General features: G+C 41.7%; 1 protein-coding gene across 2 annotated transcripts in view; it reads right to left on the bottom strand.

The window, feature by feature from the left end:
- The window catches only part of CACNA1S (calcium voltage-gated channel subunit alpha1 S), a 2,360,423-nt gene that overhangs the window by 2,165,809 nt on the left and 179,411 nt on the right, over nt 1-15,203 (bottom strand). For both annotated transcript variants that reach the window (XM_075352638.1, XM_075352639.1), the window contains exon 2: nt 2,156-2,360. In XM_075352638.1, coding sequence (XP_075208753.1) covers nt 2,156-2,307 — 152 coding nt within the window. In that variant the 5' untranslated portion in view covers nt 2,308-2,360. The remainder of the gene's footprint in view (nt 1-2,155; nt 2,361-15,203) is intronic.

The following is a 15,203-nucleotide window of genomic DNA, read 5'->3' as shown; positions in this document are numbered from 1 at the left end:
AGGTGAACGCTGCGGGCGGCAGTATTAGATCTCCTACTCCCGCTCATATAATATGCACAGCCGCTGTCCATCACCATGGTGCTGAAACCGCACCGCAGTGACGGGCTGGGGGTGCGGTGCATATTATATGAGCCTGCGCCCCCCCTGTGATGGCACATGCTGCTGCTCATCCTAAAATAAAAAAAGCTTTACTTACCCCCTCCAGCGTTTCTCCCCGGTGTCCCTGCTTCCACTGTGATCAGGCACGCAGCGATGATCTCACTCTGCTGTGCCGATCACATGACCGCACAGAGAACCAGGAAGTGGAGGAACAGAAGCATGGAGGGAGACAGAAGGGAGATCAGCGCTGGAGGAGGTAAGGAAAGAGTGTTTTATTTTACTATGGCCAGCAGCATGGGGGCGATATCTAACACAGAGGAATGTGTGCAATCCATAGGGGGCCATAGGCAGCACAGGGGAACGTATGCAATCCATAGGGGACCATAGGCAGCACAGGTGAATGTGTGCAATCCATAGGGGGCCATAGGCAGCACAGGGGAACGTATGCAATCCATAGGGGGCCATAGGCAGCACAGGGGAAGGTGTGCAATCCATAGGGTGCCATAGGAAGCACAGGGGAATGTGTGTAATCCATAGTGGGCCATAGGCAGCACAGGGGAATGTGTGCAATCCATAGGGGGCCATAGGCAGCACAGGGGAACGTATGCAATCCATAGGGGGCCATAGGCAACACAGGGGAATGTGTGCCAGCACAAGGGGGCTATATTCAATATAAGGGGGCATATCCAGATTAAGGGGGCTAATTTTAGGATGGGGGGCAATGAGGGACATATACCCTATATGATTTGTTAGACGGACACTGGCATTATAAGATGGACCCCATTTAACATTTAAAAAAAAAAATCTCTTTTCCTTCACAAAATTTGGGGGTGCGTCTTATAATCAGGTGCGTCTTATAAAGCGAAAAATACGGTATATATACAAAGCAGGGCAGAGGGATGACATAATAAAAATGTTTCTTCAGATATTTTGTCATACCATGCCTGAGGAAGAGACCTGAGATGTCTCGAAAACTTGCTTTATAATATAATTTTTTTTTTTTTTTATTTTATTTTAGTTAGCCATTAAAAAGGTATCAAAACTACAAAATTTTAATATTGTTTCTCTCACTGAGAGCAGTCATTTTTCAACTTGCTAACACGGTACCAAAACCTTTTTCTTTTATCTACAATGCAAACATTTCTGCACTTCTTAAGCTGGTGTCACACACAGCGACAACGACGTCGCTGCTACGTCACCATTTTCTATGACGTTGCAGCGACGTCCCGTCGCTGTGTGTGACATCCAGCAACGACCTGGCCCCTGCTGTGAGGTCGCCGGTCGTTGCTGAATGTCCAGCTTCATTTTTTGGTCGTCACTCTCCCGCTGTGACACACACATCGCTGTGTGTGACAGCGAGAGAGCGACGAAATGAAGCGAGCAGGGAGCAGGAGCCGGCGTCTGGCAGCTGCGGAAAGCTGTAACCAGCGTAAACATCGGGTAACCAAGGGAAGACCTTTCCCTGGTTACCCGATATTTACCTTCGTTACCAGCCTCCGCCCTTGCTGCCAGTGCCGGCTCCTGCTCTGTGCACATGTGGCTGCAGTACACATCGGGTAATTAACCCGATGTATACTGTAGCAAGGAGAGCAAGGAGCCAGCGCTAAGCAGTGTGCGCGGCTCCCTGCTCTCTGCACTGTGACATGTAGCTGCAGTACACGTCGGGTTAATTAACCCGATGTGTACTGTACCTAGGAGAGCAAGGAGCCAGCGCTAAGCGCGGCTCCCTGCTCTCTGCACATGTAGCACAGCGACGTTATGATCGCTGCTGCGTCGCTGTGTTTGACAGCTAAGCAGCGATCATAACAGCGACTTACAAGGTCGCTGTTACGTCACAGAAAATGGTGACGTAACGGCGACGTCGTTGTCGCTGTCGCTTAGTGTGAACCCAGCTTTAGTTAGTCTCTATTCTGAACTGATTGTAAAAAAGATTGTTTAGTGTACTATCTAATAGTTTATTGCATTATCTTTGTTGAACACTTGTCTTTGACTTTAAAATACCATAATGAAAAAGGAAAACCAACTAAATATGTGTATATCAGTTGTCAAAGGATACTTCCATTCTACAATGTTTATGCAGCTTTTTCTGAATGGGTTTTTCAGGCCTAAACAAAACAATGAGCGGAGAGGTCGTGGAGATGGTGGTACTAAGGGTTTCTTCTTTTTCTTCTGTGTTCCCTCTTCAGCCGCTGCTCCCTTAAGATCCATATTTCTGCAGTCTTAAGGCTCTTTTTCTGTTTTTGACCTTACACAGCCAGACTCTAGAATAGACAGAAAATCAAATTATATTATTAAAAGTTCAGTAGCAATATTTATATCTATATCAACAAGTAACTTTATTTACATCAACATTATCTGATTATATAAAGTGTTATTTTTATCGCAACCATTTTTTCCTACCGTTTTATGAATTATGTTATTATGTGGGTGCATAAAAGGACCCCACAACAATTTTATTAGTTTAAGGGCTTGCTCAAATTTACGAGAAAATAGTCAGTCCCATTCCGCTACTGAAAACTTGGATGAGTGATATCCATCTGGGTAACCTTTTGTCTTGCGAGTGCAATGCAAGTGTGTGTATGCCATCCGTATTCAATGCGTTTTTAACATTAACTGTTACGCCCTAGACTATACTATGTTTATTCTTGCTAGTTGCCAGAAATAATAAAGCAAGCAAATATAAAGCTTTAGATAGATAGCTAGATAGATAGATAGATAGACTAAATAAATATCCTGCACATAAATAATGTGCCAACGCCTTATATATATTTTAAACTTGCACCCCTTAGTACTTTTCATGTGGCACTAAACGTTTTTAGCTGTGTTTAACCTAATAAATAATTTTAAAAACAATGTGGGGTCCCCTTATTTTTGAAAATCGGCAAAACTAAAACAGATATCTGCGGACTGATATTATCAAGTGGAAAGGTCCATGGTATTGGCTCTTCCCAGCCTAAAAATGCCAAACCCAGAAGTGGTGGATCACATTAGATGCGCCAGTTATGGAGCTTCGCCTCGGCTTTTCCAGATTGCCTAGGTGTGGGGCAATCAGGATAAAAGTAGTCGGGGGTTGATGTCAGCTGTGTAGTATCAACTGGTATCAAGCCCTGGTGTTAGTAAAGGAGAGGTGTCTATCAGGCACCCCCATTACTAGCCCAGTAAGTAAAAAACAAAAAAAGACAGACACAGAAAGATTTTATTGTAAAAAAGACTCCCGTATTCTTTCCCTGGTTCATCAATTTATAAAAAAAAGCCATGCAGGTCCTCCATAGTGCAATTAACAAATAAGAAATAACGTTTGGAACTCCATTCTATGTCTGAACTGGGTGCAAAAACCTAAAAAAAACTAAAAAAACTAAAAAAACATCACTATGGGGAGATAAGGTATGCACACCAGTGACTATGTAAGGGGAATACATGGAATAGCAGAAACTGCTGTGTGAATACTGACATGAAAAATTCAATAGCTATATGTAAGGATGAAATGTGAAAAATGGAATCTGCATTACTGCCATGAATATATGAATAAAGAGAAATTTAGCTACTGAATTGATCAATGCAATAGAGCCCCAACACTACGCCAAAGTATTTCTCTACGTTGGGGTCCCTAGCTTATGTGTGTCCTCTCATGCAGTTAAAAAACTTACCGTGTATGGGAAGCTGAGACCCAGGCTATATATACGATGTGGATTGGCAATAGGTGTGTGTGGGGAGGGTTCCCAAACGAAAAACAACTAACAAATAAGAAATAACGTTTGGAAGTCCATTCTATGTCTGAACTGGGTGCAAAAACCTAAAAAAACATCACTATGGGGAGATAAGGTATGCACACCAGTGACTATGTAAGGGGAATACATGGAATAGCAGAAACTGCTGTGTGAATACTGACATGAAAAATTCAATAGCTATATGTAAGGATGAAATGTGAAAAATGGAATCTGCATTACTGCCATGAATATATGAATAAAGAGAAATTTAGCTACTGAATTGATCAATGCAATAGAGCCCCAACACTACGCCAAAGTATTTCTCTACGTTGGGGTCCCTAGCTTATGTGTGTCCTCTCATGCAGTTAAAAAAAACTTACCGTGTAAGGATGAAATGTGAAAAATGGAATCTGCATTACTGCCATGAATATATGAATATATATATATATTCATGGCAGTAATGCAGATTCCATTTTTCACATTTCATCCTTACATATAGCTATTGAATTTTTCATGTCAGTATTCACACAGCAGTTTCTGCTATTCCATGTATTCCCCTTACATAGTCACTGGTGTGCATACCTTATCTCCCCATAGTGATGTTTTTTTAGGTTTTTGCACCCAGTTCAGACATAGAATGGAGTTCCAAACGTTATTTCTTATTTGTTAGTTGTTTTTCGTTTGGGAACCCTCCCCACACACACCTATTGCCAATCCACATCGTATATATAGCCTGGGTCTCAGCTTCCCATACACGGTAAGTTTTTTAACTGCATGAGAGGACACACATAAGCTAGGGACTCCAACGTAGAGAAATACTTTGGCGTAGTGTTGGGGCTCTATTGCATTGATCAATTCAGTAGCTAAATTTCTCTTTATTCATATATTCATGGCAGTAATGCAGATTCCATTTTTCACATTTCATCCTTACATATAGCTATTGAATTTTTCATGTCAGTATTCACACAGCAGTTTCTGCTATTCCATGTATTCCCCTTACATAGTCACTGGTGTGCATACCTTATCTCCCCATAGTGATGTTTTTTTAGGTTTTTGCACCCAGTTCAGACATAGAATGGAGTTCCAAACGTTATTTCTTATTTGTTAGTTGTTTTTCGTTTGGGAACCCTCCCCACACACACCTATTGCCAATCCACATCGTATATATAGCCTGGGTCTCAGCTTCCCATACACGGTAAGTTTTTTAACTGCATGAGAGGACACACATAAGCTAGGGACCCCAACGTAGAGAAATACTTTGGCGTAGTGTTGGGGCTCTATTGCATTGATCAATTCAGTAGCTAAATTTCTCTTTATTCATATATTCATGGCAGTAATGCAGATTCCATTTTTCACATTTCATCCTTACATATAGCTATTGAATTTTTCATGTCAGTATTCACACAGCAGTTTCTGCTATTCCATGTATTCCCCTTACATAGTCACTGGTGTGCATACCTTATCTCCCCATAGTGATGTTTTTTTAGGTTTTTGCACCCAGTTCAGACATAGAATGGACTTCCAAACGTTATTTCTTATTTGTTAGTTGTTTTTCGTTTGGGAACCCTCCCCACACACACCTATTGCCAATCCACATCGTATATATAGCCTGGGTCTCAGCTTCCCATACACGGTAAGTTTTTTAACTGCATGAGAGGACACACATAAGCTAGGGACCCCAACGTAGAGAAATACTTTGGCGTAGTGTTGGGGCTCTATTGCATTGATCAATTCAGTAGCTAAATTTCTCTTTATTCATATATTCATGGCAGTAATGCAGATTCCATTTTTCACATTTCATCCTTACATATAGCTATTGAATTTTTCATGTCAGTATTCACACAGCAGTTTCTGCTATTCCATGTATTCCCCTTACATAGTCACTGGTCTCCATAGTGCAATGTCTGGAATGTATGATGAGTGGTGATGTCAGTAATGTAACCGCTCTCCTCAGACGCCAGGTCATATGCTGCCCTGTGTGCGACCCGACGGTGATGTCAGTAATGTTACTCATGTCATCACCACTCGTCACAGTTGCTGTGTCTTGCAGAGTGAAGCCTGCCTGGTAGTGGCTGCTGCTCAGAGCTTTTGGAGCCACATTCTGAAGCTCCATAGCCTTTGAACTACGTAATCGAGGAACGTCGTGGAAAGCACTGGACTACATCAGACCTGAGAACTTTGATTTCCAATTAATTGGTGAACGAGGGACAGATTCTAGTTTTCATTTTTTTTGTTTCTCTCTTTTTATGTGTTTCAGGTCTCCCTTTCTAAAAAGGGCTGTGGAAAAAGAAAGCGCAATAGGATCTTACCCAGGTGATGGGAAGGTGAAAGAAAGTGTTAAAGGGAACCTGTCATCAGAAATTTTGCTTTAAACCTAAATATTTCCTCTGCAGCTCCTGGGCTGCATTCTAGCAAGGTTCCTGTTGGTTTTTTGCTCCCTTTTAGACCAAATATAATACTTTATAAAGGTGTACCTTTTGGGATGCAAATTTTCTAAATCGTCCATGGGGGCGGGCTCTCTGGTGTTCGTTATGTCCATCCTGCCGATTTACGACGTCCCCCAACGAGAGTATGGGCGGCGCTGTGATTATCATTGCAAGTGCCCACCCATAATCTAGTGCACGCGCTTTCCTCTCTGCCTCCAGCGTTCTGCGCAAGCGCTGACCGTAACCGGTGGTGTCCTGCTCCGATCCTCCCATCTATTTCCTGCTACAGGGAAAGATAGGAAAGAGGGGACATGCGGTCATCTGGCCAGCGCTTGCTGGAGGCAGAGGGGAAAGCGCGGGCACTTGCGATGACAACACAGCGCCGCCCATAATCTCGTGCCTGCGCAAACGTCACCAGCGGTCACACTGTGCACGCAGTGCACAGTCCCGCTACAGTGGCACTGCGCATGCGCCAGACCACGGGCTCACTGGGCGGCATCCTGGAAGTATGAAATGCTGCGTTGGGGGACGGCGTAAATCGGCAGGATGGACATAACAGACACCAGAGAGCCCGCCCCCATGGACGAGTTAGAAAATTTGCATCCCAAAAGGTACAACTTTATAAAGTATTATATTTCGTCTAAAAGGGAGCAAAAAAAACAACAGGAACCTTGCTAGAATGCAGCCCAGGAGCTGCAGAGGGGGAAACATTTAGGTTTAAATCAAAATTTCTGATGACAGGTTCCCTTTAAACTCACCTATAATGGTTGTGCCAGTCACAACCACTATGCACGCATGTGAGAATCCAAGTCCGGCAGCAGTCCCAAAATTGGCTGATAACAGAGAGTGAACGGAAAACGGGTTGTAAATCCGCGCCAAGGACTCAGAGGATTCAATGGAGATTTATGCTTCTTTTATTGGCATGCACATGTCTACGCGTTTCAGGAGACACAGCTCCCTTCGTCAAGACAGCAAGCAAGGAACATCAAATCTGCTACAAACAGAAACTGAGCAGTATAAAAAAACCTTTGTAATGACATCATCAGACCACCCACTGTTCAAAAAAACGTCAAAGGCACACCCATCCCGACTGAACCTGACATACTGGTATCAAATGGTAAAATGCAGAGCAAATAGCAATATATAAATATATATCGAGACATATTTAAAAAATTCCTTAATCGATCGTGCTCAAGCATAAAAAACCCTTTAAAAAGTCATAAAAAACAAACAAAAAAGAAGAAAATCAAAAATAATAATGATAATAAACACAAAAAGGATTTTTTTATATTAATATCTTTTTAGACCAGGATAGATATAACAGAGGAGTAGAATCGGGTTTACCGGGGGTAGGGTATTTGACCACAAAAACATTTGTTCGTGCATAAAGTATTGTCTTGAAAAAACCTAAGGCTTAGAAATTTAAGAGTACAAAAAATGTATATTGTAGATTTAATAGAAACCTGTCAGAAACAGGGAAACTGAGCAATTGATTGAATGACGAGCGGCAGAAAAGCTCTCACTACTGCATTATCGGACAACTAGATTCAAAAGCGAGTGACAAAGGAGCCGTACTGCACATTACTCCAAGAGGTTCATACAGGTTCACTTCAAGAAACCTTGTTGAAGGGGTGAAGCGAGTTCAGAAGCATGGGAAAAAGACTTACCACGCACGCACCGCAACTGAAGCCAGAAGGATGTGTCAAAGTTAGTCTCAGTGCCCTGTGCAGCAATGCCTCCATATCAGGGCTGCATCGCGTGTATGGAATTCCAAACGAAAGGCTCATTAGTAGGCTATATTCTGAAACATATGAAACTCAAACATGGTGTTGAGGTGTACCAGATCATTCGATCGAGTGTGGAAAGAACGCCCCCATTTGAGATATGTCTCATAGAGGGAAAACGGAAAAATAATAGAAAAATAAGTGGGGCCGGGGAGGGAAATAAGTTAATGTTAAAATGATAAAGTTTATTAATACAGTTTAAAACCTACATATCTATATAGGACGGGAAGGGGTAGACCTGAAAGAAGGGGCGGGGGTTTAAGTGTATGTCTCAATAGGAAAAAATTAAGTGAATGTCTCATTAACCCCTTCACGACCATGGACGGAAAGATCCGTCATGGTGCCCTGGGCCTTAACGACCAAGGACGGATCTTTCCGTCATGGCAGAATCGCGGCACCGGAGCCTCCGGTAACTGCAATCTGTTAACACAAACCGCAGATTCGGGGAGGAGGGGACCTGTTCTTGACCTCAGGAGGGGTGGTGCCTCCTCACCGGACCTACGGAGGCTGTGATTGGCTGACGAACGCCGCTCAACCAATCACAGCCACTGTAATGTTCCAGCCATTTAAAGTGACTGAAACATTGAAATCCAGCCCTGGCCAGTGCAGCTGTAGCACTGGCCATTGGCTGGAGCTGGGTGACCTCACTGGATCACCCTCCCCCAGCTCCAGTAGCTCTGATTGGAGAGATCGGCCTTGTGATCGATCTCTCCAATAACAGTGGACCTGTTGCCGGTGACCGCCCCCAATGGTTTGAGTGTGTTGAGTTTGTATATCCAGAAAGTCTCTTTCTTATTAAGCATTTCACTCCGATTGGGAATCTGTGATGGAATCTGCTCAATCGGGGTGACTCTTAAAGAGGCTTTTTTATTATGTACAATAGTGACATGTCTTGATAATCCATGTAAAAGAGAGCCAATTTTGACATTATGGCGATGTGAGTTTAACCTGTTGTGTAAGGGTTGCATCGTCCTCCCTATATATTGTTTCTCACATTCTCATTCAATCAGATATATAACGAAGTCAGATTGGCATGTGAGGTGGGTCTTAATCTGAAAAACATCACCCCCTATGGAGGAACAAAATTGCAACCTTCTATGTTGTATAGAAGCACAACAGAGACAGTTCTTTGTATAACATTTGTAGGCCCCCGCAGGTTTGGTGGTGGATTGCAGCTGGTGGGAATTCTTCAGTCTACTAGGGGCCACAAGATTTTTCAAGTTAGAGGCCCTCCTAAACATGACTCCAGGTCTGTCAGGTAGGCATTCTCTTAAAAAAGGATCATTGCGAAGAACTCCCCAATGACGAGCTAGAATGTTCCTAATTTGTTCACCATCACTGCTGAAGGTGGTAAAAAAATTGGCCGAAAAATCGTGTAGGGGAGCGGTATGGTTGCCTGATCTTTTTGTTTTTATAAGATCTAGCTGTGACAAATTCTTGGTGTCCTTAAAGGCCTTCTTGAGTATATACATGGGGTAGTCCTTTTCAAGAAACCTCCCTTTTAGAATATCCGCTTGTTCTTTAAAATCAGAATCGTCTGAACAATTTTTCCTAATCCTCTTGTACTGATTATGGGGGATATTCTTAAGCCATTTATTATAGTGGCTACTGGAGAAGTGTATGTAGCCATTGCTATCAACTTCCTTGAAATAAGTTTTGGTGGAAATTTGACTTCCATTATGCATTATAGTCAAATCAAGGAAGTTGATCGCCTCCTTCTGTATATTAGGTGTGAAGGTAAGCCCCCAATCATTGTTCATCAAATGACTAAGAAAGGAATTCACATTGTTCCCTGTATTGTCCCATATAATGAACAAATCGTCAATGTACCTTTTGTACATGACGATATGCTTTAAAAACAAGGAATTATAAATATATACAATCTCAAAAGCACCCATGAATAAATTAGCGAACGTCGGTGCGACCCTCGATCGCGTCGCAGTACCGCAGTGCTGATGGTATATTTTCTCTTGGAAGGTGAAAAAATTGTTAGTAAGAATAAACTCCATACCTTTTAAAAGGAAATTTTTTTGGTCAATCGCTAAGCGATCATCCCTCATTAGAAATTGTTTGAAGCAGCTAAGCTCACTAAGAATGTCAAATGGAATGATACCTTTCTTTTCATTTCTATGGATATAGCGGCCCTATACACCAATATTAGTCATGCCCTTGGACTAGGATATAGGAACTTGTCTAACCCCACACATTATAAAATAGTGGAAATTGATGCATATAATAGGGCCATCACGGGGTACCAGTCCCTTATACAAGAGGCCTACAATATAGGAATCCTGAATAAAAATGAGAAAGCCTACTTGGAGATCAAAAATCCTAAAATGGCTTTCTATTACCATCTACCTAAAATACACAAGAGTCTGTCGGATCCTCCTGGGAGACCGATCATTTCAGGGATAGATTCACTCACAGCCAATTTAGCTGCATATATAGACCATATAATGCAGAGTCATGTATGTAATTTAAAGAGCTTTTTACTGGATTCTACTCAACTGATCGACCTCACTAAGAATGTCAAATGGAATGATACCTTTCTTTTCATTTCTATGGATATAGCGGCCCTATACACCAATATTAGCTGTGCCCTTGGACTAGAATGCTTCAAACAATTTCTAATGAGGGATGATCGCTTACCGATTGACCAAAAAAAAATTTTCTTTTAAAAAGGTATGGAGTTTATTCTCACTAACAATTATTTCACCTTCCAAGAGAAAATATACCATAAGCACTGCGGTACTGCGATGCGATCGAGGGTCGCACCGACGTTCGCTAATTTATTCATGGGTGCTATTGAGATTGTATATATTTATAATTCCTTGTTTTTAAAGCATATCGTCGTGTACAAAAGGTACATTGACGATTTGTTCATTATATGGGACAATACAGGGAACAATGTGAATTCCTTTCTTAGTCATTTGATGAACAATGATTGGGGGCTTACCTTCACAACTAATATACAGAAGGAGGCGATCAACGTCCTTGATTTGACTATAATGCATAATGGAAGTCAAATTTCCACCAAAACTTATTTCAAGGAAGTTGATAGCAATGGCTACATACACTTCTCCAGTAGCCACTATAATAAATGGCTTAAGAATATCCCCCATAATCAGTAAAAGAGGATTAGGAAAAATTGTTCAGACGATTCTGATTTTAAAGAACAAGCGCATATTCTAAAAGGGAGGTTTCTTGAAAAGGACTACCCCATGTAGGCCAAGAAGACCTTTAAAGGACACCAAGAATTTGTCACAGCTAGATCTTATAAAAACAAAAAGGTCAGGCAACCATACCGCTCCCCTACACGATTTTTCGGCCAATTTTTTGACCACCTTCAGCAGTGATGGTGAACAAATTAGGAACATTCTGGCTCGTCATTGGGGAGTTCTTCGCAATGACCTTTTTTAAGAGAATGCCTACCTGAGAGACCTGGAGTCACGTTTAGGAGGGCCTCTAACTTGAAAAATCTTGTGGCCCCTAGTAGACTGAAGAATTCCCACCAGCTGCAATCCACCACCAAACCTGCGGGGGCCTACAAATGTTATACAAAGAACTGTCTCTGTTGTGCTTTTATACAACATAGAAGGTTGCAATTTTGTTCCTCCATAGGGGGTGATGTTTTTCAGATTAAAGGCCCCGTCACACTAAGCAACATCGCTAGCAACATCGCTGCTAACGAACAACTTTTGTGACGTTGCTAGCGATGTTGCTGTGTGTGACATCCAGCAACAACCTGGCCCCTGCTGTGAGGTCGTTGGTTGTTGCTGAATGTCATGGGCCATTTTTTAGTTGTTGCTGTCCCGCTGTGAAGCACAGATCGCTGTGTGTGACAGCGAGACAGCAACAACTAAATGTGCAGGCAGCAGGAGCCGGCTTCTGCGGAGGCTGGTAACCAATGTAAACATCGGGTAACCAAGAAGCCCTGTCCTTGGTTACCCGATATTTACCTTCGATACCAGCCTCCGCCGCTCTCACTGTCAGTGCCGGCTCCTGCTCTGTGCACATGTAGCTAGCTGCAGGACACATCGGGTTAATTAACCCGATGTGTGCTGTAGCTAGGAGAGCAAGCAGCCAGCGCTAAGCATTGTGCGCTGCTCCCTGCTCTGTGCACATTTAGCTGCAGCATACATCGGGTAATTAACCCGATGTGTGCTGTAGCTAGGAGAGCAAGGAGCCAGCGCTCAATGTGCGCTGCTCCCTGCTCTCTGCACGTGTAGCTGCGTGCGGTGGTAACCAAGGTAAATATCGGGTTGGTTACCCGATATTTACCTTAGTTACCAAGCGCAGCATCTTCCACGCGGCGCTGGGGGCTGGTCACTGGTTGCTGGTGAGCTCACCAGCAACTCGTGTAGCCACGCTCCAGCGATCCCTGCCAGGTCAGGTTGCTGGTGGGATCACTGGAGCGTCGCAGTGTGACATCTCACCAGCAACCTCCTAGCAACTTACCAGCGATCCCTATCGTTGTTGAGATCGCTGGTAAGTTGCTTAGTGTGACGGTACCTTTAGACCCACCTCACATGCCAATCTGACTTCGTTATATATCTGATTGAATGTGAGAAACAATATATAGGGAGGACGATGCAACCCTTACACAACATCTTAAACTCACATCGCCATAATGTCAAAATTGGCTCTCTTTTACATGGATTATCAAGACATGTCACTATTGTACATAATAAAAACGCCTCTTTAAGAGTCACTCCGATTGGGAATCTGTGATGGAATCTGCTCAATTGGAGTGAAATGCTTAATAAGAAAGAGATTTTCTGGATATACAAACGCAGCACACTCAAACCATTGGGCTTGAATGAAGTCACTGATTTATTTTATTAGTCTAATATTTCCGTGATCTTATTGTCTTATAATACAATTTTTTCTACCAGATTTTTATTATAATAATTTTTCTATGATATTTAACATATACCTCTAATTGGATGGATCCACTGGTGAATATATTAATATATCGTATATACATTTTTGATACATAATAATTTTTACTTTTTATATATATTTTTTTTTTTTCCCTTCATAAAATTATAAAATAATTTTATCAATATTTGGTTTAGGGGTTATATTTATATTTTTGCCCTTTAAAGATATAATTTTAATGAGACATTCACTTACTTTTTTCCTATTGAGACATACACTTAACCCCCCCCCCCCCCCTTCTTTCAGGTCTACCTCTTCCCGTCCTATATAGATATGTAGGTTTTAAACTGTATTAATAAACTTTATCATTTTAACATTAACTTATTTCCCTCCCCGGCCCCACTTATTTTTCTATTATTTTTCCGTTTTCCCTCTATGAGACGTATCTCAAATGGGGGTGTTCTTTCCACACTCGATCGAATGATCTGGTACACCTCAACACCATGTTTGAGTTTCATATGTTTCAGAATATAGCCTACTAATGAGCCTTTCGTTTGGAATTCCATACACGCGATGCAGCCCTGATATGGAGGCATTGCTGCACAGGGCACTGAGACTAACTTTGACACATCCTTCTGGCTTCAGTTGCGGCGCGTGCGTGGTAAGTCTTTTTCCCACGCTTCTGAACTCGCTTCACCCCTTCAACAAGGTTTCTTGAAGTGAACCTGTATGAACCTCTTGGAGTAATGTGCAGTACGGCTCCTTTGTCACTCGCTTTTGAATCTAGTTGTCCGATAATGCAGTAGTGAGAGCTTTTCTGCCGCTCGTCATTCAATCAATTGCTCAGTTTCCCTGTTTCCGACAGGTTTTTATTAAATCTACAATATACATTTTTTGTACTCTTAAATTTCTAAGCCTTAGGTTTTTTCAAGACAATACTTTATGCACGAACAAATATTTTTGTGGTCAAATACCCTACCCCCGGTAAACCCGATTCTACTCCTCTGTTATATCTATCCTGGTCTAAAAAGATATTAATATAAAAAAATCCTTTTTGTGTTTATTATCATTATTATTTTTGATTTTCTTCTTTTTTGTTTGTTTTTTATGACTCTTTAAAGGGTTTTTTATGCTTGAGCACGATCGATTAAGGAATTTTTTTAAATATGTCTCGATATATATTTATATATTGCTATTTGCTCTGCATTTTACCATTTGATACCAGTATGTCCGGTTCACTCGGGATGGGTGTGCCTTTGACATTTTTTTGAACAGTGGGTGGTCTGATGATGTCATTACAAAGGTTTTTTTATACTGCTCAGTTTCTGTTTGTAGCAGATTTGATGTTCCTTGCTTCCTGTCCTGACGAAGGGAGCTGTGTCTCCTGAAACGCGTAGACATGTGCATGCCAATAAAAGAAGCATAAATCTCCATTGAATACTCTGAGTCCTTGGCGCAGATTTACAACCCGTTTTCCGTTCACTCTCTGTTATCAGGTCTCCCTTTCTGGACTACGTTGGATCCCTTGGAGTATGTCAGACCTGCATGTTTTGTTGTTTTTCTTTTACTAATTGGTGAACCAGAGAAAGAGTTGGGATAGCGTTGTTGCAATATTTTTTTTTGTCTGTGTTTTTTTTTTTAAACTTACTGGGATAGTAATAGGGGTGTCTCATAGGCACCTCTTAATTAATACCACTAGGGCTTGATGCCAGCGGATACTACACAGCTAACATCAACCTCTAAAATCATTACCCTGAATGCCACTGCACCAGGGCAATCGGGAAGAGCAAATGTGAAGTGCCAGAATTGGTGCATCTAAAGTGATGTGCAACTTCTGGGGTGGCTGCGGGCTGGCATTTTTAGGCTGTGAAGGAACCAATAACCATGGACCTTCCCAGCATGGTAATATCAGAATGCAGCTATCTGCTTTACATTTGCTGCTTATCAAAAATAGGAGGAAACCTTACAATAGTTTTTTTTTCTCATTTAATTATTTATTTATTAGGTTAAACCTGGCTAAAACACCCTTTAGTGCCACATAAAGGGCCCTCAAGGGTGCAAGTGTATAATATGTACTGGAGTTGTCAAATTATATATTTGCATGATATCTATCTATTGTAATCTACAGTGGCATGTAGAAGTTTAGGCACTTCCAGTCAAAATTACGTTATTGTGAACAGTTAAGGAAGTTGAAGATGAAATTATCTTCAAAAGGATTAAAGTTAAAGATGACACATTCTCTTTGAATTGTAGGCAAAAAAGTATATTTTTATCTTTTTAAATTAACATAAAAGGAAAATGGGCAG

This window comes from Anomaloglossus baeobatrachus, chromosome 1 (genome assembly GCF_048569485.1).
Source record: "Anomaloglossus baeobatrachus isolate aAnoBae1 chromosome 1, aAnoBae1.hap1, whole genome shotgun sequence".
Lineage (NCBI taxonomy): Eukaryota > Metazoa > Chordata > Amphibia > Anura > Aromobatidae > Anomaloglossus > Anomaloglossus baeobatrachus.
The sequence above is the reverse complement of the archived record's forward strand: the minus strand, read 5'-3'. Positions and strand labels throughout refer to the sequence as shown.